Source organism: Bos javanicus, chromosome 28 (assembly GCF_032452875.1).
Source record: "Bos javanicus breed banteng chromosome 28, ARS-OSU_banteng_1.0, whole genome shotgun sequence".
Classification (NCBI taxonomy): domain Eukaryota; kingdom Metazoa; phylum Chordata; class Mammalia; order Artiodactyla; family Bovidae; genus Bos; species Bos javanicus.
This window is the reverse complement of record NC_083895.1, coordinates 24965104-24992983: the sequence shown is the minus strand read 5'-3', so window position 1 is coordinate 24992983 and position 27880 is coordinate 24965104. Positions and strand designations below refer to the sequence as shown.

At 35.7% G+C, this 27880-nt stretch overlaps 2 protein-coding genes and 1 non-coding gene across 6 annotated transcripts in view; 1 reads left to right on the top strand and 2 right to left on the bottom strand.

Annotated features, from left to right (window-relative positions):
- CTNNA3 (catenin alpha 3) overlaps positions 1-27880 on the top strand; it is a 1922060-nt gene that overhangs the window by 603701 nt on the left and 1290479 nt on the right. The window lies entirely within an intron of this gene.
- Positions 8723-8795, bottom strand: TRNAW-CCA (transfer RNA tryptophan (anticodon CCA)). Its single transcript has one exon. It is a non-coding gene; the product is annotated as a tRNA-Trp (tRNA).
- LRRTM3 (leucine rich repeat transmembrane neuronal 3) overlaps positions 9520-27880 on the bottom strand; it is a 218979-nt gene continuing 200618 nt past the window's right edge. Inside the window, exon 3 of the mRNA XM_061405116.1 lies at positions 9520-12403. Coding sequence (XP_061261100.1) covers positions 12194-12403 — 210 coding nt within the window. The 3' untranslated portion in view covers positions 9520-12193. The remainder of the gene's footprint in view (positions 12404-27880) is intronic.

Below are 27880 nucleotides of genomic sequence, written 5' to 3'. Positions count from 1 at the left end.
TCCCAGGGCTGATCTCCTTCAGAATAGAAATTATGGTTAGTATTAACCAATTTTAACATAAAGACTGAAAAGATTTTAAAAAGAAAGTAAAGTAACTTGTAGGCCATTTTTTCCACCTGATGCCAAACAGTAATTTGAGGATTTTATTATTGTTAGCTTCTAAGAAATTATTTGATTTAATTCACAAAATTATTTCAAATGAATAAAGTTGGCTGAATCAGTTTTCAAAATGCTTTATGGACATTTTACTGAAACAGACATAGCATTTTCCACAAAGGATTAATATAATTTACCACTACCCCACCCCAATGAATTATAAAACACAATGGATAAGTTGCAGTATAAAGAGAAATAGAGTTGAGGAAAAGCTGAAAAATATTTATGTCCATGTAGAAAGGCCCAAAGTTTGCTGTGGCCAGAGCAAAATTTGGGTCTGAACTGAAAGGCAATCAGGAAGAAGCTGAGCTTTCTGTTTCTATGCCTGTTTCTATTCCAGAGAAGCACAACTCTAACATTACTTTCAGGATAACAAACCTACATGAATAAAAACATAATGTTCTTTCTTCACTCTCCTCTTTTTTTTTAATTTTACCCAACTGAATACTGTTTGTCTTCTAGTCTTTAGTTCTCACTTTTGCCCAGAATTATCCTCAACAACTCTTAACTTTGATTTCATCTGCTCATCATTGTGTGCAATGGCAGATACTTGAATTAGCTTGGATTTTTTTTTTCCCTTTTGTGAATGTCTTTTATGGCTCAGTCTATAAACTCCTTGAGAATAGGGACTGTATCATATACCTTTTATCTCTCTCAAAGATTCCTGCTTTCTGGTAGGCATATATTAGGTACCTGGATAATATGGATAAATGGATAATAAACACATACATTATATTGGTGACTTCAGTCATAGCCTTAAGTGAATAGACGTTAAGTGTTTTGCTTATGAAGCCAACTTTAAATGGGCAGTTAGTAGGGGTCAGTTTGTCAATATATCTATCATTTGAATTTGAATTCTTGTTCCGCAGTTTAATAGACATATGTTACATAATCACTTTGAGCATCATTTTCCTTATCTTTTTAAGGGCTAGTAATAGTATTTACTTCTACAGTTATTGTTTAATCATAGTTGGAGAAGAAAATGGCAACCCACTCCAGTATTCTTGCCTGGGAAATCCTATGGACAGAGGAACGTGGTGGGCTATAATCCATGAGGTTGCAAAACAGGCATGGCTTAGCAACTAAACAACAATTAACCATATTAATGAGTATTAGATGACTTAATTCAAGTATAATGTTTAGAAAAGCAAACATTCATTAAGTGTTGTTGTTTTTTAGTTGCTAGGTCATGTCCGACGCTATGTGACCCCAGGCATGGTAGTCTGCCAGGCTCAACTGTCCATCGGATTTCCCAGGCAAGAACACTTGTGTGGGTTGCCATTTCCATCTCTAGGGGATCTTCCCGACCCAAGGATCAAACCTGCCTCTCCTGCACTGCAGGTGGATTCTTTACCACTGAGCCACCTGAGAAGCTCTCATTGTGAATTATTATCATTTTGTCTTAAAGTGCTTAGTATTAAATTATTGTTTCTGGAAATTATATAGAATTTCTTTCTGGTGGAAGTTATAGAGCATGGTCAATTGTCTGTCCTCAGTAAGTGAAAGTATATGACAGTAAGACCATGTCTTACTGGCCACAGGACTGGAAAAGGTCAGTTTTCATTCCAATCCCAAAGAAAGGCAATGCCAAAGAATGCTCAAACTACTGCACAATTGCACTCATCTCACACACTAGTAAAGTAAAGCTCAAAATTCTCCAAGCCAGGCTTCAGCAATATGTGAACCATGAACTTCCTGATGTTCAAGCTGGTTTTAGAAAAGGCAGAGGAACCAGAGATCAAATTTCCAACATCTGCTGGATCATGGAAAAAGCAAGAGAGTTCCAGAAAAACATCTATTTCTGCTTTATTGACTATGCCAAAGCCTTTGATGGTGTGGATCACAATAAACTGTGGAAAATTCTGAAAGAGATGGGAATACCAGACCACCTGATCTGCCTCTTGAGAAATTTGTATGCAGGTCAGGAAGCAACAGTTAGAACTGGACATGGAACAACAGACTGGTTCCAAATAGGAAAAGGAGTACGTCAAGGCTGTATATTGTCACCCTGTTTATTTAACTTATATGCAGAGTACGTCATGAGAAACGCTGGACTGCAAGAAACACAAACTGGAATCAAGATTGCCGGGAGAAATATCAATAACTTCAGATATGCAGATGACACCACCCTTATGGCAGAAAGTGAAGAGGAACTAAAAAGCCTCTTGATGAAGGTGAAAGTGGAGAGTGAAAAAGTTGGCTTAAAGCTCAACATTCAGAAAACTAAGATCATGGCATCCGGTCCCATCACTTCATGGGAAATAGATGGGGAAACAGTGGAAACAGTGTCAGACTTTATTTTTATTTTGGGGGGCTCCAAAATCACTGCAGATGGTGACTGCAGCCATGAAATTAAAAGATGCTTACTCCTTGGAAGGAAAGTTATGACCAACCTAGATAGCATATTCAAAAGCAGACACATTACTTTGCCAACAAAGGTTCGTCTAGTCAAGGCTATGGTTTTTCCTGTGGTCATGTATGGATGTGAGAGTTGGACTGTGAAGTAGGCTGAGCACTGAAGAATTGATGCTTTTGAACTGTGGTGTTGGAGAAGACTCTTGAGAGTCCCTTGGACTGCAAGGAGACCCAACCAGTCCATTCTGAAGGAGATGAGCCCTGGGATTTCTTTGGAAGGAATGATGCTAAAGCTGAAACTCCAGTACTTTGGCCACCTCATGTGAAGAGTTGACTCATTGGAAAAGACTCTGATGCTGGGAGGGATTGGGGGCAGGAGGAGAAGGGGACGATAGAGGATGAGATGGCTGGATGGCATCACTGACTCGATGGACATGAGTCTGGGCAAACTCCGGGAGTTGGTGAGGGACAGGAAGGCCTGGTGTGCTGCGATTCTTGGGGTTGCAAAGAATCAGACACGAATGAGTGACTGAACTGAACTGAACTGAACCTCGACCTTATGTTATTCTTCCACAAAATGATGAAGTATGACAAGAGTTCATTGTGAAATAGCCATGACTAAAACCCAACATTGGTCCAAGAAACTCAAGTTTGAAGTTTGTTAAAGAGAAACTGGTGAAGACTTGTGAAGAATGTTCAGTATACTAAACTTAAGATTTAATGAAATCCAAATGTGAAAAATTGTTGACTTTACAAAGATCTCAACTTTTTCTCCAGATGGCTAGAGTTCAGAGATATTCAGTTTCTTTCCCACGATCTCTTTTATATAAGTATAGTCAGACTAGAGCTAAAATTGGTCTCTAGGGTCTTGTCTTAGGGCAATAATTTCCTTCTTTTATAAATGAATGTAAAATAAGACCTATAGATAATGTATATTACAAGTGTCTTCATCAGGAAAAGCTAGAGAGGACTTTGAAACATACTTCCAGCTCTACTTTGGTGGACATGCTATTCTAATAATTGCTTTATGAAGTGAAGTGAAGTGAAGTTGCTCAGTCGTGTCTGACTCTTTGTGACCCCATAGACTGTAGGCTACCAGGCTCCTCTGTCCATGGGATTTTCCAGGCAAGAGTACTGGAGTGGGTTGCCATTTCCTTCTCCAGAGGATCTTCCCGACCCAGGGATCAAACCCAGGTCTCCTGCATTGTAGGCAGACACTTTACTGTCTGAGCCACCATGGAAGCCAGTAAAATGATAGGGTTGATCCAGACTTTTACATTTTCATCAGAGTGTTTGGGGCATTGCATTTATGGATCTGTAACTGAAAGCAACTATATCGTTAATGTAAAACAGTAAGAACAGATGAAGGATATTTAAAACAATTCATTTCTCAACATCAGAATTTGACTTGACTAGGTATATATGAATTAATGTAGTTACTTACAGTTGAAAGCAACAGTTTGAGGCTTTTATTTGGGCTATTTCAAAATTGATCTTGAAAAGAGCATTTGGTATTTAGTTTGAATCTTTTATTCTGATTTTTCAGTTTTCTCTGGAGAAGTAATGGTGATAGTTTCAAAGTATTTTTTATCCTTAGTATTCTCTCTTCTGGTCGAACTAATTCTATTTGATACATATTGCTATCACAAATATGTTTGCTTTTATGTCCCTAATATCCATATTGGTTTTTACATATTGACATTTGATGGCATAAATGTTATTGTAAATTTTAATTACTAGTCTTAATTTTTAGAACTAACTGGAAGGTTATCTAATGAGAATGAATCACATTTCTTTCACTTACCTCTCAATATGTGTAATGTTTTTGTCCTCTTCATTGTACTTTATCATATCTTCAATTCACAAACAAGGAACATCTTTATTTTCTCAAATCAGAATTACTTTAGATGTTTCAGATGTAATTTCTGTATGCCAGGATGAACAGATATAATGATATTAGATTCAGGATGCTTAAGCTTCTTTCTTAGCTGTATTTATTAGTTGTTTTAAATTTAAGCATAGTCTTATCACAGTTGTAGTAGCGGCAATTTTTAGTAGAATTGTGACTTATAAGAGTATTCTACTGGCTCTTGATTCCCACATGAAGTATAAAAGAAAAAAATTTTTTTACATGGCTGCTACGTGTTCAGGTAGTATCAGAAAATAAATAAAATGATAATGCATCTTCCCAGTTATATAACGTTGGTCTTGTACAAGTTCAGGGAGAAACAGAAGAGATTGTTAGTCCAGTGGTTTAATAAAAAGCTCCTAGAGACATTAATGGAATCAAGAGGCTACTTAATAATTGTTTGCTAATAGCTGAGGCTCAGGAAGTTTTATTTGAAGATGTGAGTTTAAAAATAAAAGTTTTATTTGGCCACCTGTATGTAATGATGAAAACATTTGTGTAAGTAATGATGCTTCTACAAAAAATATCCCTGCATAAACTTACCACAGGGAATATTCTGCAACCCACGCGTCCAATTGCCAGTTAACCTTTGTGACTGTAGATGATCGGTCTATTTTTGACATTGTCATTTGCACTGGGTACTTTACTGACTGTTCATCTATACAAGTTTTGCTTCGTTTGCCAACATTCCCTCCGTCTTTGACTAATTGAAGTTTGTATTGTGAATATCTACTGATCATATTTTTGTTACAAGTTTATAATATAGCTAGGAAGATTGGAAATGAAAATACAATATGAGTATTTAGGAGTACATGTTTTTTGAGGAACTTCTTGCAAATGTTTATCCTTTTTAGGAAACAGTGTATAAAACTTCAAGAAAATAATGGGTCTTTCTTTCCATTAAGTTGTAGACTTGGGGTACTGAAGGTAATCTCTACACAGTGTGAAACAGCTTAATCAATTTTTCTGTTTAGGAATAGAAAAGCATGTTCTTTTCCTCTGGTTTCCACACCCCTTATTAAAATATACGAACACAATTATATTGATTATAGTCTTTTTTAACATTTGAAAATGTGCTATTGGGTAGTAGGAGCATGTCCTTAGAGTCAGGAGAACTGGATTTGAATCTCCAACTCTACTGTATAAGCCTTGGCAAATTATTCAACTACAATGATTCTTAGTTTTCTTTTTTTTAAAAAATAGTGGTTGTATCTATTTCCTAAGATAGTTTGAGAATGATATGAGGACAGCACAACGCCTATTACATCATAAATTAAGTCTTTCCTCTCTCCTCAACTCAAGTTTTTCAACTGTTAGATTATTATCCATGAAAGTAAATCATTTAAGTGAATAACCCAACTACTTTAGGATGGTTTTCAGATATTTCTGTTGAAAGAGCTAGTGGGGAACAAAAATCTATAAATAATACAGTTTGTCAGGAAACAATCTGACCATTTTGGGTATAGTTGTCCTTTGCTGTACATTCTTCTAATCAAGAAAAATGTTCAGCAGCCTTAGCAAACTAGATTCACATTGGAATAGGAAGCTACGAGGATCATTTTAGACTAGAATAAAAAGTAACTGAATGGTTTAGTAAAAGTAAGTTCATCTGAATAATATTTTGCAAAATTTAGCATGACTCAGAGATTAACTCCAGAGATTCTGATTCAGTAAATCTAGAATGGATCCAGGGGATTTGGGCTCATTTTGTTCTATTAATAGTAATTTTGAGGCTATGTTTAAACTAATGAATAGAAAACAAGTTTAAATTAACAAATAGAAAAAAATTATAGCTGTCACCTTTATCCATTCATATTATTTTAATACTGTTTTTCATATTGCTGTTTTAATGGGTCAGTTGTGTCCAATCATTTGTGACCCCATGGACTGCAGCCCGCCAGACTCTTCTGTACATGGGATTTTCCCAGACAAGAATACTGGAGTGGGTTGCCATTTCTTTCTCCAGGGGATCTTCCTGACCCAAGGATCGAACCTGCATTTCCTGCATTAGTAGGCAAGTTCTTTACCAGTAAGCCACCAAAAAAAATTGTTTTTCATTTTAGTCCAGACAAATAAACTCAGCAGTTGAAAATGACTGAAAACAATCACTCTTCAGTGTCTATAGACCTGCTCAGAACTAGAGATAGTCCTTTATTTTATTCAGTCTGGGGCAAAGACTGCATCGTAGAACTTTTAAGGCCATGCAGTACAAGTGTGCTGCATAATTCACACAAGATATATGGAATCAGTTTACAAGAATTGAGTTACTGAGTGGTGTTTCATATTAGAAAGCAAGAACAATTTACTCCAAGGATAGTTTTTCACATAGTCATTTGATATATTTGAATTATTATTTGATTTATACAAGATAAAATTTCACTTAGTTTGTTGGGAAGACAGATATCATAAAGCAAAGTGTATAAATATTTGGGAGAGAGGAGGAAGAAATTCAAGAGTTCTCTAAGTCCTAGATGACTGAGACACTCTGTTGCTTTAAGCTCACCATCCTTATTAGAAAGGTAAATAATCAACTGTGGACTTTTTCAAACATTGATTTTACCCTAACTTAAAAATGTTACATAGAAGCAGCCTCCTATCTCATAATAAAATCATAATGTAAGTCATGAGAGATCTTTACAAATAACCCATCACCATTCAATATATATATTTTTAAATTTTTCAAATGTTTCTTCTCTATTAGAGTTAATAGTAAAATGAAGGCCTTCCCAGATGTCACTAGTGGTAAAGATCTGCCTGCCAGTGCAGGAGACATAAGAGACTCAGGTTCCATCCCTGAGTTGGGAAGATCCCCTGGAGGAGGAAATGGCAACCTGCTCCTGTATCTGTGCCGGGAGAATCCCATGGACAGAGGAGTCTGGCAGGCTATGGTCCATGGGGTCACAAGGAGTCAGAAACAACTGAAGCAATTTAGCACAGTAAAATGAAGAGTTTTGAAAGCCTGAATCCCCTGCCCTTGGTACCTCTCTACTTAAGGACAGCTGTGGTGAGTTGAAGGTAAAAAAGTTGTTGGAGGCTCTTACTTACTGCAAGACCAACTGTTCTCGATTTCTTATTCTATAATCCACGCATCTGGACCTTGGGACTTTTTATGTATTATGAGATTATTATATTTTTACCCAGAGATAAATTGTTAAGAGCTATACCAATATACCGATAAGGTGATGGCACCCCACTCCAGTACTCTTGCCTGGAAAATCCCATGGACGGAGGAGCCTGGTAGGCTGCAGTCCATGGGGTTGCTGGGAGTTGGAAAGGACTGAGCAACTTCACTTTCACTTTTCACTTTTCACTTTCATGCATTGGGGAAGGAAATGGCAACCCACTCCAGTGTTCTTGCCTGGAGAATCCCAGGAATGGGAGAGCTTGGTGGGCTGCCATGTATTGGGTCGCACGGAGTCGGACAGGACTGAAGCGACTTAGCAGCAGCAGCAGCAGCATACCAATGTAAGATGTTATCGTATCTACTTTAGAGATTTCTCATCTTCTTTCCTGAGGTTGAATATCTGCTGGTCCTGTTACTTTTCCCTTCATGTGCTGCTGCTGCTGCTGCTAATTCGCAATTAGAAACTCTACATCAGATTTTCTTTTTTCCAGCTTACAAATCATTCACATCAGGTACCTGCTTTCATGCTTTCTGTTTTTTTACTTATTTTTAATGTTTAGTATGAGAGATGATATCTGTCTTCCAGTAAGGAATAGAGAAAAACAAATACATATTTTTAATGTCATACACAGTTATTTTATTTTAAAAAATATTTTTGCAAAAAAATTTTGCTATTTCTAAGCAGGTTGTGGAGTCATGCTGATCTGATTTCAAGTCAGGATTATGCGGTTTCTCTTAAATGTTAAATTTGGGCATGTTTTCTTTTCTTCTAAAAATATAATTTCATATTAAAATATGTCTGATTTTATGGTTTTGGAAATAGGGATAGAGATGATAAAAATGAATTGATCAAGAATATTATTTACTTATTAGTGTATGTTTTATCATTTGTACATCAGTTTGGGTGAATTGCTTTTCATTTTTGTTGGCAGGAGAATAGATAAAATTATTCTTTATTCTCTCTAGGTATAAGAATTCATGGTTCAATAATTATTTTTTGCTGAAACAAAAAAGGAAAAAAGAAAATTATAAAGGTTTTCCCAATTAGCTCTGAATTGAGTTTAATTGAACATGTGCTAAACGTATATTCAACTTTACACACTGAATCTGTCTCTCCATCCATGGGATTCTCCAGGCAAGAATACTGGAGGGGGTTACCATTTCCTTCTCCAGGGGATCTTCCTGACCCAGGGATCGAACCTGGGTCTCCCGCATTGGAGGCAGATGCTTTAACCTCTGAGCCACCAGGGAAGCCCCTTATAACTCTACACATAATCTCAATTTTGATCTTTGTCTTTTATCTTGTGCTTCTCAATTGTATTCTGTACCTTGGGGCCGGTATACATCTAATTCCTGGAAGCAACAATTCTACACATTTACAAACAATATGATTTGTTAAGAAACCGATGACTTGTTATACTTTCTGAATAGAGTTTTAATGTGAGAGCCCAGCATAGCACACAGAGATTCCATTTAGCTCATATGTTATACAGATAGAGGAACTGATTTAAATTAGGGATGACTAAACAACATATCAAACATTTTTTAAAATGCTGTTTACTATCTGGAAATTCTCTGGCCCTAATTAGAGAGGGAAGGCTTTTAGATTAGTGGAAAGACTAATAGGATAGGGTCTGAATTTTGAGAGTAGGTCAATTCCATAAATTATTAGCCCTATGTTCTTAGGCAAGTTTCAACTTCTTTGAGATTAATGTGTCTTCACTGGTTATAAAGACAAAATGTGAAATGTGGTTTGTAAACCTCAAAACACTGCATAAATTTGTTTGCAGCCATTGCTGTTACTGTAACCACACGGGGCTAAACTGCATTTTTCAACTCCAAATACAGAAGCATTTCAGTTGTTTAAATAAATGAATAGTAAGTAGGGAGACATGGAGTGGTTAGAAAGAAGAAATAGGAGATTATTGAATCCTGAAAAAGATAAGTTAGAAACAAGATTTCAGACACAAATGTATAAATTGCAAATGTAAATATTCCAGACACAATCTCCGTTAGCAGGTTTTCATTTTCCCCCAGTGCCCACACCCCTGGGTATGGTAAAATAAAAATTAAGCAAACAAGTAACCCAGAACTTTTTTTTTTCCTGTTAAAGGTCCATTGGGTTTAATTTCAAATATGAGGAAAACAAAAATTCGAAGTTTACTTGGCTCTTACTGTATGTAGCTTATAGTAAGTCCTCAGATACGCAGAGCTATGGTTCCAAGGTGTATGCTTCTGTTTATAGTGGTTCACTTTAGAGGAACTTAAAATGCCTAAAAAAGAAAGTAGTTTCATTCAGGAAATAAAGGGCATATATTTGTGAGGCTCCCTGGAACCTTAAACTTTCTAAAAATGGTTTGTCAATTTGAAAATGTCTGGAAAGATATATAAAGTGCTCATTTACACAAATAAAAAGATATTTGAATCTTTGCAAGGACAACTTCTAATAAGAAAAAATTGCAAATGACATTTTGTTTTACATAATAAATAAAATTTTGTATCTGATTTCAGATCCACACATAATAGATTCATAATTAATCCTCTATAGATTTGCTAACTGCAAAGCAAAATCCCAGTATAGAGGATTAAGAATATTCTGACAGTAATAAATTACAAGAAAATTAGGAATTGGAAAAAAATAGAGATTAAAATTAAACTGAAAATTACAAAAATTTTTGAATAGCAAATAATTTATGCAAAATATATTACAAAATCTGGAATGCAAAGTAGTTGATACAAGTACTGTGACATTTAGTTTCATTTAAATTAGTAAGTTTGCTCTTCCAACATTTTTTTTCCTTCTGACTATACTTTTAACAAAAATTTGCTCTTCATTATTTAAATTCATTCTTCTTGAAGCTGCTCTTAAATTTGCAATGATAAACCTGCATAAAACTACAAATTTGAATTTCTTTGGAAGAAATAAAAAATTAAATGTTTGACATCAATTTTCACAAATTATTTTCTTCATTATTTTTGACTGTCTTATCCCTATTAGATATATTCCCAACCTATTTTTGATGTCATAAATTAAAAATGGCAACATAAAAATGCACTTCTAGTGTACCAGCAATTGAAACTTATATGTTTCACAAAACACAAAAGAATGTATGAATACCATAGATAAAATGACAATATTTTCAAAACAGTAACCTGTGTCAAGCAAAGGACAGAAACAAGTTGATTATTTCAGCCTCTGAAAAGTCAAGTTTTCATAATTTGATTGAATTGGCTTTATAATACAATCAGATAATCAATATAGGATCCAGGGTGGTTTCAAATTACTCTAAGTTATTTTTCAGATAATTTGGAAGTGAACCTCATTATAAAATAGCAATATAAACAGTACAGAATATTTTAAGGATGTTTACAGTCTACTTCAGTGATAAAGTTCTTCACAATGGCTCTCGTTTATATTGAATGAGCTGTAAATATTTAGAGTTCTCCCCCAGGAGAAAATTGATGTAGCACACAAAGTGAAAATTTTCATATATATTTTCACACAAAGTGAAAATTTTCATCCCTTTGAGATGATCCTAAAATGTAGCCTCACCATTCTAAACGAGAAATTGATTTAAAAACCAGGCATATTTTGCCCAGACTGATGGTTATTTTTAGGTAAACCACTTCAGGTTAATTAAGAGAAAAATGTCTACTGTTCAATTATTATGCTTTATCCTCCCACCTTGGCCTGAAATAATGAGATGTTAACAAGTTTTTCTTTGTCCCTGGCAGCTGCACCTTTTAAGTGTATCAAAATCTGTTGCTGTGGTTACGGCCTTTGTTTCCAGTGATGTTTTGTCCATGCTCCCCCCCAACACCCTTAACAATGGGTTACTCAAAAGAATGAAATAATGAGTCATTCATTCGGAAATATATTGTTAAAAATATCCCTCTTTATCATTACATTTCACTGCTTAGAAACTAGGCTGTAATTCAAGGCAACAGTTAATCTGAGAAGTGTTAAAAAAATCTTTGATTTTTTTTTTTCATTTATAAGAAAAACCTGTCTATGTAATTGAAGAACTTCTTACAAGTCTTAACAATTAAACCCTTTTTGGTTAATGTATTATTTCTGGAACAAGTAGATAAAATTCTACGCAGTAAGCATGATAAAAATCGTGCATGTTTTGCACAGCACAGAATTTTAGAGTCAAGGTTTCTGGGCACAAAAGCAGTAACAAAACAGTCCCTACAAAACTGAGTAACTCTGAATAACACAAGAAATAATATTTGTTAATTTAAAATTTTAGAAACTGAAATGTGTAAAGTTTGTAAAGTAAAATGTAATTAAATTATGGTACTGTACATACCAATTGTTTTTGTAATTGAAACTTTACAATATGAAAAATACATTAGCTCTGTACAGTTTTTACAGATAGGTAGGATGAATTTTGAGAAAAAAGAAAAAGATTTTTTTTCAGGGTCATACTCTTTTTAAGTCAAAAAAATACTGCACAACTTAGCTAATTACAAAGTGTAGACTTGAAACAATTCATGTCTTCTTTATTTCATAAATCAATCTTGGATTTTTGTTTATTTTAACAGGGGATTGTGTTGTTTTTAGAGTCCACAATGAACAAATCTTCCTCATTTTGTCCTTGAGGTTACACAGTTTGGTGGTAACTCTTGGTTACCACTTGGCTCAGTTAAGCCAGCGGCTGTTTATGGTCAGTGATTCGGGCAGCTGCTGTGATTGTGCTCAGGTCCAGCTCAGTCTCTAGGTGTGTTTCCATCGTATCTTCCTGTGCATTCGTTTCAAAAGACTTATGAGAGAGAAGTTCATGATGCACCCCACAGTAACTTATTGTGGGCTGGTCGTATGCCAGAAAAGTTGACACATTCATTGATAAAGGTATCTGGAGAAAAATGACATGAGAAAAGTCAGTTATAAAAAGACAAACAGTTTTGGGGGTGAGATTTGGAGTCTGAAATGCTGATCTGACTAACCCCCCACACGGTCCCACTAATGTCCCTCAATCTCATACTAGCAAACACAATGCCACAGTTTTAAAGCCTGAAAAGGAGCTGCTTATTTCTTCACTTGAACCTTCAGATAAATAGGGAACTAAGTGATTCTGAAAATGCTAAAAGCTTTCTTGGGAAAAAAAAATGCTTTTCGTTCAGTGGGGTAAATTTGTGGTTTTAAAACTAGGAAAAATATTATTTGGTATTAGAATACAGTTGAACATTGAAGTGGTTTTCAAAGTTTGAGTTCTCAGTCGCTTAGTCATTTCCAAGCCTTTGTGACACTATAGACTATAGCCTGCCAGGCTCTTCTGTCCAGTGGAATTTTCCAGACAAGAATACTGGAGTGGGTTGCCATTTCCTTCTCCAGGGGGTCTTCCTGAGGCAAGGATTGAACTCATGTCTTTTATGTCTCTTTACCACTGTGCCACCTGGGAAGCCCATTACATATAAAAAGAACCTCCCCCTTCTTCAGCTCCAATCTCTGCTTCCCTGCTTTTTTTTTTTTTTTTTTTTTAATTCAGTAGGTCTGGGGTTGGACCTGAAATTTGCATTTCTTACAAGTTCACATATGACTGGTGCTGTTAATCCACACATCACACTTTGAGAGTCACTGTGGAAGAGAATTGTCTAGGCAAGTCATTCTGGCTCTTTTTACTCAATAACTTTTTCTTCTTCTTTTTTTTTTTTTTTTTTTTTACATTTTAAAGTGTTCATATAATCTGGATACTGTAGCTTAATATTATTGCAAAAAGCTATAACATTGTAACATGCTATGAAATAAAGAATAGGGTTATCCTCATGATACCTTTTTTAAAAAGCATTTTTTCTGTACTCCCGTACGTGCTCTTTTGGACAATAGCAGTGATAGTGCCTGACTGCCATGATTTTGGAAATAATCTTGTACCCCTGTACCTGTGTCACAGCTCAGTCACTGTCGGTAAATATTGTGACAATGTATCTCTGATCAGTAACTTCTTAATATTTATTTTGCCGTGAGGATTCTTTGATACTTTAACGTCTGTATCTTGATCCATATATCTAAAATCTAAAGTTTGGAAAACTCCCAGAAAGAATCTATGGCTCCTATTAAGGTCTAAAAGCAACAAAGCATGAGGCTAGTTTGAAGGGATCCGTTTTATATATATATATATGGAAGGGACTCTTGCTGGTTGCAGCTTAACGAAAGGAAGCAAGTTCTCAAAATATGAAGAAAAAACAAAAGTGACCATTGTGAGCATAAGGGAAACACATGTGTTACAGACAAAAGGCAGATTGAAATGTATTCAGATGTCAAAGTCTAGAGATTATTCGCATTTTTTCAATAAGATAAAAAAAGTTGTTCTAAAAAATAGGCGGTTTTGAAGAATCTTCAGCCTTGATCTCTGTTTAATATCCTAATTATTTATTCATATTGTTGAATTACCTTGGATAAAACCTTCCCCCATTCTTGTTTAGTGGTGGATAAAATATATTTCTGTTAGAGCATATCAGACTAAATTTGTTTCTAATCTCAGCTAAGATTGGAGCCCAAAGCTAAGAAAAATAGAATGCCCGCGTTTTATCCATTACCTCTTTGTTTACTTTCTTAGTCCTTTTCTCCATGCAAAGAACCATTTTTGCCTCTTCTCTTTCCATCTACTGTATCCTTCTACCTTTATTTAGTTTTCCTTTAGTAAAAATTAGTTGATCTATCATTTGCTTGTTTTCTCTTAAAATACTGACTTCCTATGAGATTATTATTTCTTTTTATTGTGAACATTTCAATGTCTCAAATGTGTAGAGCTTAGTCCTTGGAGACAGAAATGTAATCCTATATATAAAATTATATTCCTGAAAATCATTCCTATTTATTTGTAGATTTTTAAAAAAATCTGAAGCATGTTCTCTGATGTGTGAATAAAAGATGCCATGCACTTTAAAGAATGATCACAGTGATTGAAAGATTAATTAGAAAATAATAGGATGCTTCCAAAGATGGTCATTTAAAATAAGGAAGAACTCCTATTGTTACAGATGAAATAGCCCAGATAACTGAAATATACTATTATGCAAAAGTAATTGTGCACCATGAATACATTTGAGTTATAGGAGAGAAGGAAAATAGAACTGATATCGTGTGTGTGAGTTTCACGTTAGAGTCTGGGAAATCAATGCTCTGTAATGTGTTATGGGTCGTATATCTGTAGGATTTTATATGCTTGTTCTTATTTGTCATGGAAACTTATGCTTTATGTATGCTATATCATTCCTGGCTTACTTGGAATTAACTCTACTGTGAATAATTCATAATTTCTATGGTATTGATTTATGAAAAATAACAAACCATGATACATTTATTCTGTGTGTGTGTACACAGACAAGGTCCTGCTTGATTAAGTATCTAGAGGCTGCTTGTATCTGGAGTGTAAGTCTTAATTTGAATCATTTCAGTTAAGTAATTAGCTCTCATTGTTTATTTTAAAATCCCACATATTATATTTAGAGAGTCTCTTATTTGGGTATATGTTTTATTTTAAAACTTCTGACTCCTTAGTTATACTTTCTAAATGTCCTGTCATATTTTTCACATTTTAATCTTTCTGAAATTGGGATGGTACTTATCATCAGTGTGGATGTCTAACATGTATTTTCTCTGAAACTGAAAGTGATTCTTAAAGCTGGTGATATCTTCATGGGAAATAGATGGGGAAACAGTGGAAACAGTGTCAGACTTTATTTTTCTGGGTTCCAAAATCACTGCAGATGGTGACTGCAGCCATGAAATTAGACGCTTACTCCTTGGAAGGAAAGTTATGACCAACCTAGATAGCATATTCAAAAGCAGAGACATTACTTTGCCAACAAAGGTTCATCTAGTCAAGGCTATGGTTTTTCCTGTGGTCATGTATGGATGTGAGATTTGGACTGTGAAGAAGGCTGAGCGCCGAAGAATTGATGCTTTTGAACTGTGGTGTTGGAGAAGACTCTTGAGAGTCCCTTGGACTGCAAGGAGATCCAACCAGTCCATTCTGAAGGAGATGAGCCCTGGGATTTCTTTGGAAGGAATGATGCTAAAACTGAAACTCCAGTACTTTGGCCACCTCATGTGAAGAGTTGACTCATTGGAAAAGACTCTGATGCTGGGAAGGATTGAGGGCAGGAGGAGAAGGGGATGACAGAGGATGAGATGGCTGGATGGCATCACTGACTCGATGGACGTGAGTCTGAGTGAACTCTGGGAGTTGGTGATGGACAGGGAGGCCTGGCGTGCTGTCGCAAAGAGTTGGGGTCACAGAGTTGGACATGACTGAGTAACTGATCTGATCTGATCTGATCTGATATCTTAATATCAAGAAAATAACATACTCAATTGCATTAGTGAGTAGAATTTAACAACTAAACCTGTGGATATAAAATCATAGTAGATTTTCCCAGGTTGACTTATTGATTTTGAAAATCTAAAAGGATTAGTTACATTCACATGTATATTTATAAGGAATACACACATATATTGACATACACATATATACAGCATGGAAATATTGTACATATATTTATTGTACATAAATGAACATAATCTTGTGGCCAATTACTTATGATATCAAATGCAAATTTTGATGACACATTAGTTTTAGACAAATTGTCTAAATATTTAGACATATTTAGACACTGCAAAATATTTCATATTTGTTATTATATAAAATATATATAGGTGTATACTACACCTATTTGTTGCTGTTTAGTTGGTAGGTTGTGTCCGACTCTTGCAACCCTTGGACTGTAGTCCACCAGGTTCCCCTGGCAAGAATATTGGATTGGGTTGCTGTTTCCTTCTCCAGGGGATCTTCCCAATTTAGGGATCGAACCTGCATCTCCTGCATTCCAGGCTGATTCTTCACCACTGAGCCACCAGGGATGCTCATATGGAGAGAGATTGTTTAACACACACACACTCAGACAAACACAGTGGCTGACTGCTTTCCAGGTGGTCTTCGTGGCAAAGAATCCTCCTGCCAATGCAGGAAACGTTGTAAGAGATGTGGGTTGGATCCCTGGGTCAGAAAGATCCCCTGGAGAAGGACTTGGCAACCCACGTCAGTATTCTTGCCTGGAGAATCCAAATGAAAGAGGAGCTTGGCGGGCTATAGTGCATAGGGTCACAAAGATTCAAACACGACTGAAGTGACTTAGCACAGCCCAGCCCAGCACAGTGATGGAAAAGCTAGCCACTGGCACTAAACAAATAGCCTGAGACTCAGATACAATCCATGTAAATCCTTGTCTCGGTCAGTAAATACAACAGCCCCTCCCCTTCCTCACGTAATCAGCAGTCACATGACCTTGTGCCCTTTGCTTTCTTTTCCCTTTCAGGTCTGACCTGGGTGTGCTCTATTCATCTTCTCTGTCTTGGTCCCTTTCTCCATTTTTAACTGATTTCTATTAATATGCTGAAGCAGGAGAGGCACACAGCCAAGCTCTCCCCTATGGACAGAGTGTTCACCAGGGCAGTCCCAGTTTATGCTTTTGCCCCATTTTGGAAAATAAATCACTTAGTCAACCTACCTGAAGATGACCCAAATATGTTCTTTTATGAAATGAAAATGAACAGCAAACTTGAGTGCCTGATTAGCTAGTCAGAAATGTTTTAAGAAGGGCAGTAGGTGATATAAATCTAAGAAGGCTCTGCTTCCCAGACCTTTTGATCAGGGCTCTATTTAAAGTGTCTGTAGAATCTTCTTGTCCTATCTTTTTGAGAGAACAGTTTCTTTCAGTGAATTTTAACCTGATGAACTCCTATTTTTAATTACTTGTGATTTTCTTCATTGCTTTAGGTAAGTATTTTTCAGATGAGTTAATTATTCTTAAGGCATAACTTATAGAGATCCAGGGATATGAAAACTTAACTCTCCACAAAGGAATATAATCTAGAGTCTGAGCTAAGAAATCATTATATGCTATTCTAATGTTGAGCTAGTAGCTAACCCATTATTTAGGAAATTCCCCTCAGGAAAAATTTCTAGTCTACTAAACTAGTTACTTCTTTACATCAATGATATGCCTAAGCAGTAATTTTCCATTGTCTCTCTCAGCATCACTTATACGTACCTTTCACACACACAAATTTTATAATGTTAGATGAATAAAAGTAACTCATTATTCAGTATTTTTTCCCATTTACTTAAAATGGGACTCTTGCGACTTTAAGGGGAAGGAATAGCTTTTTAAAGTTTCCAGTTTGTGATTACATAAAAATGGTCATTTTAATAATCCTGTATTCACTGCAAAATAATATCTATGTGTATTTGTACAAACACATGTGTATATATGAATGTTAATGTATATTGTTCATATTATAATTAGTTATAAGCCATTTAAACATCTTTTCTGTAGGATAGCAAAGATTATTTTAAGTACAGTAAGTATCTACAGAACAAAAATGACAGCCCATTTTTGAGAGGGAATAGAAAAAGGCTGTTTTTTTCCCTCTAGAATTGCAAAATATAGGAAAATTTTGCTTGTTAAGTGTTATTTCTGAGTAGAGTTTTTTGTAATTATAAATATTTCTATTGATTTTCATTGAGCAGAATGCTCACACTGTTCCTATATATCACAGGGGAAGTCTTCCATTTTTATAAGGCCAATCTTACCTAACAAGTATTCTACATTTGTGGGTTGTTGAAAGATTGATTCTTAAATTTTTTGTAGCTAACAGGGTTTTGTTTTTCAATAATTTGCATGCAGTGAAAAAACAGACTTGCTTCATGAAGGAATTAATTTTTTGAGACCTAGCCTTTATCACTATCAAGACATATTTTTCTTTATTTTATGTTATAATTCAGGGGCCTATTATATTACATTTGTTATTCTTCTAAATTTAAGAAATTTTCAACTGAGTTTATTTCTACCTGTTAATATATGAAATAAGAAACAAGCATTATTTTTTCAGAATAGTGTTTTTCTAATTTGTCTCTAAATTTGTCTTAGATTGGGCTCATTAGCTCTGGATCCAACCTAACTTCTTCCCATGGCCCTTATTCTGTTTTGGGGAACACCAGGTTAAGTCAGCTTTGCCAATCCATTTGGCTCTTCCTTGTCCCTTGTTCCAGATGTCCCGTTATTTGTCAGTAACTTTACTGACATGAGTGACATGTATCTTTTACATGCATTACTTCTCGCATTTCTGTTGCCATTATCTTGCTCAAAATAGTATTATCTTGTTTATTTTAGTGATTGCATAAATAGTATGCCTAATCAGTAAAGTTATAAAGAGAACTCAATATTTGTAAATTCATTTCTATAGATTAGCTATATTTCTGTTTAATTAAATGTAAGCAGAATGTAGAAAATAGTGAATGCTTCTTTTTTTTCTTTTTCTTTATCATGTATGCAACATTACTCTGTCTTTGCAAAGAAATAAGATTTGAAATATACATTATTATGGGAAATCGGCTTCCTTATAAACACTATTTCATATGTACATATAGATATATGTGAGTAATACATGTGTATTATATCACTGTTTATACATTTCTTGGAGAGGGCAATGGCACCCTACTCCAGTACTCTTGCCTGGGGAATCCCATGGGCGGAGGAGCCTGGTGGGCTACAGTCCATGGGGTCACAAAGAGTCGGACATGACTGAGTGACTTCACTTTCACTTTTCACTTTCATGCATTGGAGAAAGAGATGGCAGCCCACTCCAATGTTCTTGCCTGGAGAATCCCAGGGACGGGGGAGCCTGATGAGCTTTCACCTATGGGGTCGCGCAGAGTCGGACACGACTGAAGTGACTTGGCAGCATACATTTCTTAATTTATTTAAAGTGTTTTAACTTTTTTCAAAATGCACTTGATAAGAGCTTTATTCTTACTTATCTTGATGCCCCTACTTTTGATTTCATTTACATAAGCTTATGGAAGTTTTCCAGACAGACTTTGTTTTTATTAGAGTATGTGCAACTTGATATATGTTTGGGGATTAGTTCCAAACATTTGTTTCTACTCATGCTACCAAACATGAGTTTTGTGTACAGGCTGGTAGCTTTAAATATGGTAAAAATAGAAAGTTGTGTCTTTGATATTATTTCATTGGTATTATCTGAGTAATATTAAGAAACTTGATAGAACATATCTTTTCTGCTGGCTTGAATCTTGAAAATTTTATGACTAATTACTATTTTGGTTTCTAAGTATTCAAGCAGTTGATAAAATGAAAGGAAATGTAGTGTAAGAAATTGTCACATTGAAGCTTGGTTCACTGTGAGAGTGTCAAAGCCTGCCTAGATGTTACCTCTGGTCCTACCTTTATTCTTTGGGATCTCCACAGTGGTTCTCTGCCTAGCCACCTGAGTGGCTGTGGCACTTATTCCATCTCTTGGTCAACTCCTGCCTGGACATGCCTCTGACTTCCCCTCATTATTGTCACTATCATTTATTGAGCATTTCTTGTGTGCTAGGTACCATGCTACATGGTGGACTTAGGTCATCTTATTTAAGCCTCCCATGGCTGTTGTAAGATAAATATAATTATTCCTGTTTTACAGTTGGAAAAAACGAAGATTTAGATAGTTTAATTAGTTAAATTCACTTACCTGGTGAATCGCAGAAGTGGTTCCCTGACTTCTTAACCAATATGCTTTATTGCTTATTCCTCATGTTATCTAAATCACACTGGCTTTTGAGTCTAAATAGTTGAGCATAGTATAATGTGTCTGGTACTATTGACATCAATTGTCAACACTGGATCTTAATTTTCTTATGGAAAACACCTATGATTTGCTAAGCTACACTTTAGCTTTATGATACTGCTTTACACTTTGGGTCCTCAGGAAAGAAACCTGAGGTTGATCAGGGATTCATGATGTGGGTAGATGGTGATGACGACTCAAAATCAGAGCTCTTTGCTTTTACTAAGCTCATATTGGGCAAATTCAAGTGTAAAGGGAAGGGTCTAATCTGGAGAACATTCTGGATTGGGACAGGATCCTTAGTTATATTCCCAGATAAAATATGTGTACGATTAGTTAGGGAGACCTTTAGGGATTTTAGAAAATTAGAGATATCAAAGGATGGGCTCGATAAAGGACAGAAATGGTATGGACCTAACAGAAGCAGAAGATATTAAGAACAGGTGGCAAGAATACACAGAAGAACTGTACAAAAAAGATCTTCATGACCCAGATAATCACGATGGTGTGATCACTGACCTAGAGCCAGACATCCTGGAATGTGAAGTCAAGTGGGACTTAGAAAGCATCACTACGAACAAAGCTAGTGGAGGGGATGGCATTCCAGTTGAGCTATTTCAAATCCTGAAAGGTGATGCAGTGAAAGTGCTGCACTCAATATGCCAGCAAATTTGGAAAACTCAGCAGTGGCCACAGGACTGGAAAAGGTCAGTTTTCATTCCAATCCCAAAGAAAGGCAATGCCAAAGAATGCTCAAACTACCGCACAATTGCACTCATCTCACACGCTAGTAAAGTAATGCTCAAAATTCTCCAAGCCAGGCTTCAGCAATATGTGAATCGTGAACTTCCAGATGTTCAAGCTGGTTTTAGAAAAGGCAGAGGAACCAGAGATCAAATTGCCAATATCTGCTGGATCATGGAAAAAGCAAGAGAGTTCCATTAAAACATCTATTTCTGCTTTATTGACTATGCCAAAACCTTTGACTGTATGGATCACAATAAACTGTGGAAAATTCTGAAAGAGATGGGAATACCAGACCACCTGATCTGCCTCTTGAGAAATTTATATGCAGGTCAGGAAGCAACAGTTAGAACTGGACATGGAACAACAGACTGGTTCCAAATAGGAAAAGGAGTACATCAAGGCTGTATATTGTCACCCTGCTTATTTAACTTATATGCAGAGTACATCATGAGAAATGCTGGGCTGGAAGAAGCACAAGCTGGAATCAAGATTGCCGGGAGAAATATCAATACTCTCAGATATGCAGATGACATCACCCTTATGGCAGAAAGTGAAGAGGAAATAAAAAGCCTCTTGATGAAAGTGAAAGTGGAGAGTGAAAATATTGGCTTAAAGCTCAACATTCAGAAAACGAAGATCATGTCATCTGGTCCCATCACTTCATGGGAAACAGATGGGGAAACAGTGGAAACGGTGTCAGACTTTATTTTTTTGGGCTCCAAAATCACTGCAGATGGTGACTGCAGCCATGAAATTAAAAGACGCTTACTCCTTGGAAGGAAAGTTATGACCAACCTAGATAGCATATTCAAAAGTAGAGACATTACTTTGCCAACAAAGGTTCGTCTAGTCAAGGCTATGGGTTTTCCAGTGGTCATGTATGGATATGAGAGTTGGACTGTGAAGAAGGCTGAGTGCCAAAGAATTGATTCATTAGAACTGTGGTGTTGGAGAAGACTCTTGAGAGCCCCTTGGACTGCAAGGAGATCCAACCAGTCCATTCTGAAGGAGATCAGCCCTGGGATTTCTTTGGAAGGAATGATGCTAAAGCTGAAACTCCAGTACTTTGGCCACGTCATGTGAAGAGTTGACTCATTGGAAAAGACTCTGATGCTGGGAGGGATTGGGGGCAGGAGGAGAAGGGGATGACAGAGGATGAGATGGCTGGATGGCATCACTGACTCGATGGACGTGAGTCTGAGTGAACTCCGGGAGCTGGTGATGGACAGCGAGGCCTGGTGTGCTGCGATTCATGGGGTCGCAAAGAGTCGGACACGACTGAGCGACTGAACTGAACTGAACTTAGGGATTTTAAAGCTAGATATCTGTGTCGATTTGGAAATTGGTAGAAATTTTTTCAATTAAATGATGTTAGTTTTTCTTAACACAAAATTCAAAAAGTTAGAAACCTCAGTTAATCTGATTATTTTGTTTTATATTAAATGATACTTGTTTTGATTTATTTCTGTATGGAAAAGTGTTATAGGTAAGTGCTGGACTGCATAAATGGGGAAGTTCAGAAATAAATATAAATAAGATATAATTTCTGCATTTTAACACAATCATAGACTAGTGGGGAGACAGACAAATATGCAAGAGAGGAAAGGAAGGCAAAGGATGGAGTGAGCTAGGAGACAGATGTGTGCATATATAAGGATGTGTATATGTGTGTGTGTGTGTGTGTGTGTGTGTGTATACTCTGCTCTGGCTGATTCTCCTATGTTATTTATACTTTGTGAATGCAAAACAAACTAGTCATCTTTATTTGAAAATAGTTTTGCTATTTTCCAGATTTATTGGCCAGAGTCAATATTGCTGGAGAAGTGATTCAATAGTTATTTTTATAGACCCTCCCACAAAGATAATATACTTTACACTTTGAAATTTGTTTGAAGAGCAATCTATCTCTGGTGCTCTTAAGCATTCTAATGCTTAATTCATGTGAGCACAATAGACTGTTGCAGCATTAATTTTAGTTATCTTGATTCTACTAGTAATTTATTTAAAGAAGCACTTTCAGTAAATAAAAGCCTGAATTTATGTTATGCTACCCTTAAACTTAGAAAACAAAACTAGTTTTTTTATACTTTTAAATTCTTACATATAACCCATGCCATAATATTAAATTTTAGTATTTTATTAAGATCTAAGTTGCCAACTAAACTAACAATTGCTATCTTGAGATTACAAGTATAGAATAAGTAGGAGCTCAATATGATTTTGAAAAATTTCAAATGTCTATAACTTGAGAATAATGTGAAAGAAAACACTATTTGCAGGAGGATAATAATTCTTCTAGTGCCTTTTGTGTGAAAATAACATTATAGTGAACTCCTGCAGAGTGATTTCACAAAGTGAAAAAAATTGAATTATGTTTGAAAATTAATAGTTATCCTTTCATTAAAATTCAATTTAAAAATGTATCAAATATTTAAATGACTTTTTCACTTGTGAGTGTATTTTATTTTTTACAGAACTATTTGTTTTTATTTCAGTTTTGCAACAAGAAATAACTAGGGGTTATAATGTATTTTCATAAATTCAAATGCTAGTACCCAAAAACCCAAATAGAAATATCCATTCATTAATTAATTAACTTCAACAAAGACATGCTGAATGCCTTTGCTGATTCTGGTACTGGGCTAGATGCTGGAGATACACCAAGTACTTGTCCTCAAGGCTTCTGGATGAAACATAAAGTCTTCTAGCATACACTTAGCAAGTGAAAGAGAAGAGACTCCATGTAGGAAGAGCATTTTTCTTCTCCCCAGTTGGCATCTCTCTCGCCCATTAATTTACTCTTGCTCTTTCTCTTCCTTAAATTATCAAGGCACTTCCTCTGCACTTTTATGATATGTATATTTTGAAATTTGGTCTTCTGTGGTCTTTATTTGTGCATATATCTTGTATTAGAACCATAACCTCCTTGAGCCAAAATCTATGACTAATCACAGTTTTCCTTGCCTTTTGTTGTTTCATGTGGTCCCAGTAAGAACTAAATATGTATTTATTGAATCAATGAATGCATGAATAAATTAAGTAATAGAGTAATGGGCACAGTCTGGGAAGAATTTAAAAATATCCATCCCTGGATGACTGGGTTTTATGGGAACTGTATGACTGAGATAATCTGTTAAAGTCTTACGATGTCAAGGCCAGGTCATTATGATTCTAGGATAGAGGTATAGGGCTAAAATGAATTTCAAAACTCCACACTAATAATGAGTCACATAGAGCTGCATTATAATGTTTGGGAACTTCTTCATTTGTTATTTCAATTATTTAAAAGTTTTTTATTAATTTTATTTAAAGATCTCAATGTTGTTGAGCTCTTTAAAGAATTATATAAAGATATTAGTTTAAATATATATAAAGAATTAGTTTAAATTTGAAATATATAAAATGATAAAAAACAATATTGAAAATACAGTGATTTTTCTTAATTTGGTGATTTTACTCCTATAAATTTCAGAATGTTATATCTGTGCTTTGTCCTTTAATACCTTCTACACCTGCATGTTTCACTTGTTAGTACTCACTAGAATCATGGACCATGATCTCCAAGAGGTTGTTGCACCTGCCAAATTAGTTCTCCCGGTAATGGACTCTGCCCTGGATCCTTCTATATTAACCTCCGTTTTATTTTTGTAGTGCCAGTGAAAAGTGATATTTCACTTTTACTGAGGGAAAGCAAAATGCCCCAAACTGTTTTCATTTACATGCAAATCTTCTGCACAGCCTGATGCCTGCTAAGTTGGCTCTGTTGCCAGGTAAAGTGAATGGAATCCAAATTGAGACTATGGCTCAAAGGCCCCACTAATCTTGCTCCTATGTTTCCAAATGTGTTTTTTTCATATGGTTGTGCCATGAGGTACAGTTGCTAATCAGTTTGAAAACAATCTCACGCTTTTTCTTTTTTCTGGAAATTGTCATTATAGCAGTTCACTTGAGGATCTTATCGTAATGATACAGCAATTGGTATTTTAAATCTAGATTTGTATAAATACGTGAGAATGAAAATCACCAATTATAATAAACACTACAAAGCAAACAAATAACAGTGTTTAGTATTGCTACAAGTAACTGATGAACTCTATGAATGACTGGCAGTGCACTTAGCCTCATAGAGAGGTTCTAAGTAGGATTTCCCTGACCACTGGCATTACATTTGGTTTTCTGTCATGATTTCTAACATCCTATGGCTTTTTCTTCCTCACCAGCTTACTGTCATTTTGGCATTCTTCACAAAACAGGTTCTCTGTTTGTTATATACCTGATCTAGTGAGTTGTCCTGCATTGGTAGGACCTTGATATTCCAACTTTCTTAGGGGTTCTTTCTTATTTCTGTCTGGAACCTAGAGGACAGTACTTCAAGATTACATGAATCCTTGTAGCTGTCTTCCAAATAAATAGGCTTTCAAATGATGCTATAACTTCTCTTCAACTTTATTATTAAATTAATTCAGATTTTGGTTGAAACTACCTTCAAACTAAATGAGATGATACTGTATATGGTTAGTTAGTGAGTCGTATCTGACTCTTGCAACCCCATAGACTGTAGCCTACCAGGCTCATCTGCCTATGGAATTCTTCAGGCAAGAATACTGGAATGGGTAGTCATTCCCTTCTCCAGAGGAACTTCCCAACCCAGGGATCAAACCCTGGTCTTCTGCATTGCAGGGGGATTCTTTGCCATTTGAGTCACCGAGGAAGCTCAATACTGTATATACATCTGTCCAACTGCATAAAAATCCTGCACTTGGAGATTTAGTTCAAATATTTATTTGATGAAAATTCCTCAGAAGAATTTGATTCTGTAGGAATGAGATTCTGCTATGAATTTATTCAGAATTGAATTTCTATGACATTCAGAATTTAATTTCTTGAATATATGCACATAAGTATCAATAGGTATTGTTCCATCCATCTATTCATCCATCCATCCATCCATCCATCCATTATTGAGTACTCTTGGGATCCTGAAAGAACAAAACCAACTCTCTGACTTCAAAATCAAGCAGTTGTAGAACACTCCTGTTTTCCTAGACATGTATGGAGGAAGTTGAAGGAAATACCTGCCTTTGCTGTGAGCTTTGCATAGATACCATTTTTGAGCTGACCTGGCCAGTCATATATATATATATGACATATATATATATGTGTGTGTGTGTGTGTGTATAGCTATTATTTAATTTATCTTAGCATTATCTAGCAATCATGAATGTAAATTTGATAGAGAATAAAGACATCACAGGGGTTATACACACTGTTTATTAGTAAAAATTTGAAAGTTCTTGTTAGTGGAAACACTGGCAGGGAAAAGAATTGCTTCTCACAAAGTTAATGTTTGTAGGGTGAAATCAGATCTTCAGATAAGAATGAGCTAATATGTATATCTAGTTTATTATTAATGATTTAGAATAATTATAATGTACTATTAATGTAATATTCATTGTTCTCTTTTTGAATTCATATGACATAAATGTTAGGAACATTAAAAAAGGTAAGTACTAACAATATAGCTTTTATTATAGTGCAGTAAAAAAATTCTTGGTCTTTCCAGGGGTCTTACTGGTAAAGAATCCACCTGCCAATGCAGGAGATGCAGGTTTGATCCCTAAGTGGGAAAGATTACCTGGTTACCTACTTCAGTTTTCCCTTTTTTTTTTTTTTTGCACTGTTCAGTTAAAAGGTTTTCTTATCTCTTCTTGCTATTCTTTGGAACTCTGCATTCAGATGGTTATATCTTTCCCTTTCTCCTTTACCTTCTCTTTTTTTCTCAGCTATTTGTAAGGCCTCCTCAGACAACTGTTTTGTCTTGTTGTGTGTCTTTTTCTTGGGGATGGCTTGGGTACAATGTTGTGAACCCCCTTCCATAGTTCTTTAGGGACTCTATCAGCTCTAATCCCTTCAATCTATTTGTCACTTCCACTGTATAATTAAAATGAATTTGATTTTGGTCATACCTGAACGGTCTAGTGATTTTCCCTACTTTCTTTAAGTCTGAATTTTGTAATAAGGAGCTCATAATCTGAGCCACAGTCAGCTCCAGGTCTTGTTTTTGCAGACTGTTTAGAGCTTCTCTATGTTTGGCTGTAAAGAATATAGTCATTCTAATTTCAATATTGACCATCTGGTGATATCCATGTGTAGAGTCATCTCTTGTGTTGTTGGAAGAGTTGTTGTGTTGTTTGCTATGATGAACGCATTCTCTTGGCAAAACTCTGTTAGCCTTTGCCCTGCTTCATTTTGTACTCCAAGGCCAAACTTGCCTGTTACTTCACGTATCACTTGACTTCCTACTTTTATATTCTAGTCCCCTATGATGAAAAGAACATCTTTTTTTGGTGTTACTTCTAGGAGGTCTTGTAGGTCTTCATAGAATAGTTCAACTTCAGCTTTTTCGACATTAGTGGTTGGGGCATAGACTTGGATTACTGTGATTTTGAATGGTTTGCCTTGAAAAGAACCGAGATCATTCTGTCGTTTTTGAGATTGCATCCAAGTACTGCATTTCAGACTCTTTTGTTGAGTATGAGGGCTACTCCATTTATTGTAAGGGATTCTTGCCCACAGTAGTAGATATAATGGTCATCAGAATTAAATTCACCCATTCCCATCCATTTTAGTTCACTGATTTCTAAAATGTCAGTGTTAACTCTTGCCATCTCCTATTTGAGCACATCCAATTTGCCTTGATTCATAGTCCTTACATTTAAGGTTCCTATGTAATATTGTTCTTGACATTATCAATAAAGGACAGAAACAGTAAGGACTTAACAGAAGCAGAAGAGATTAAGAAGAGGTGGCAAGAATACACAGAAGAAATGTACAAAAAAAGTCTGAATGACCTGAATAGCCACGATAGTGTAGACACTCACCTGTAGCCAGACATCCTAGAATGTGAAGTCAAGTGGGCCTTAGGAAGCATTACTATAAGCTAGTGGAGTTC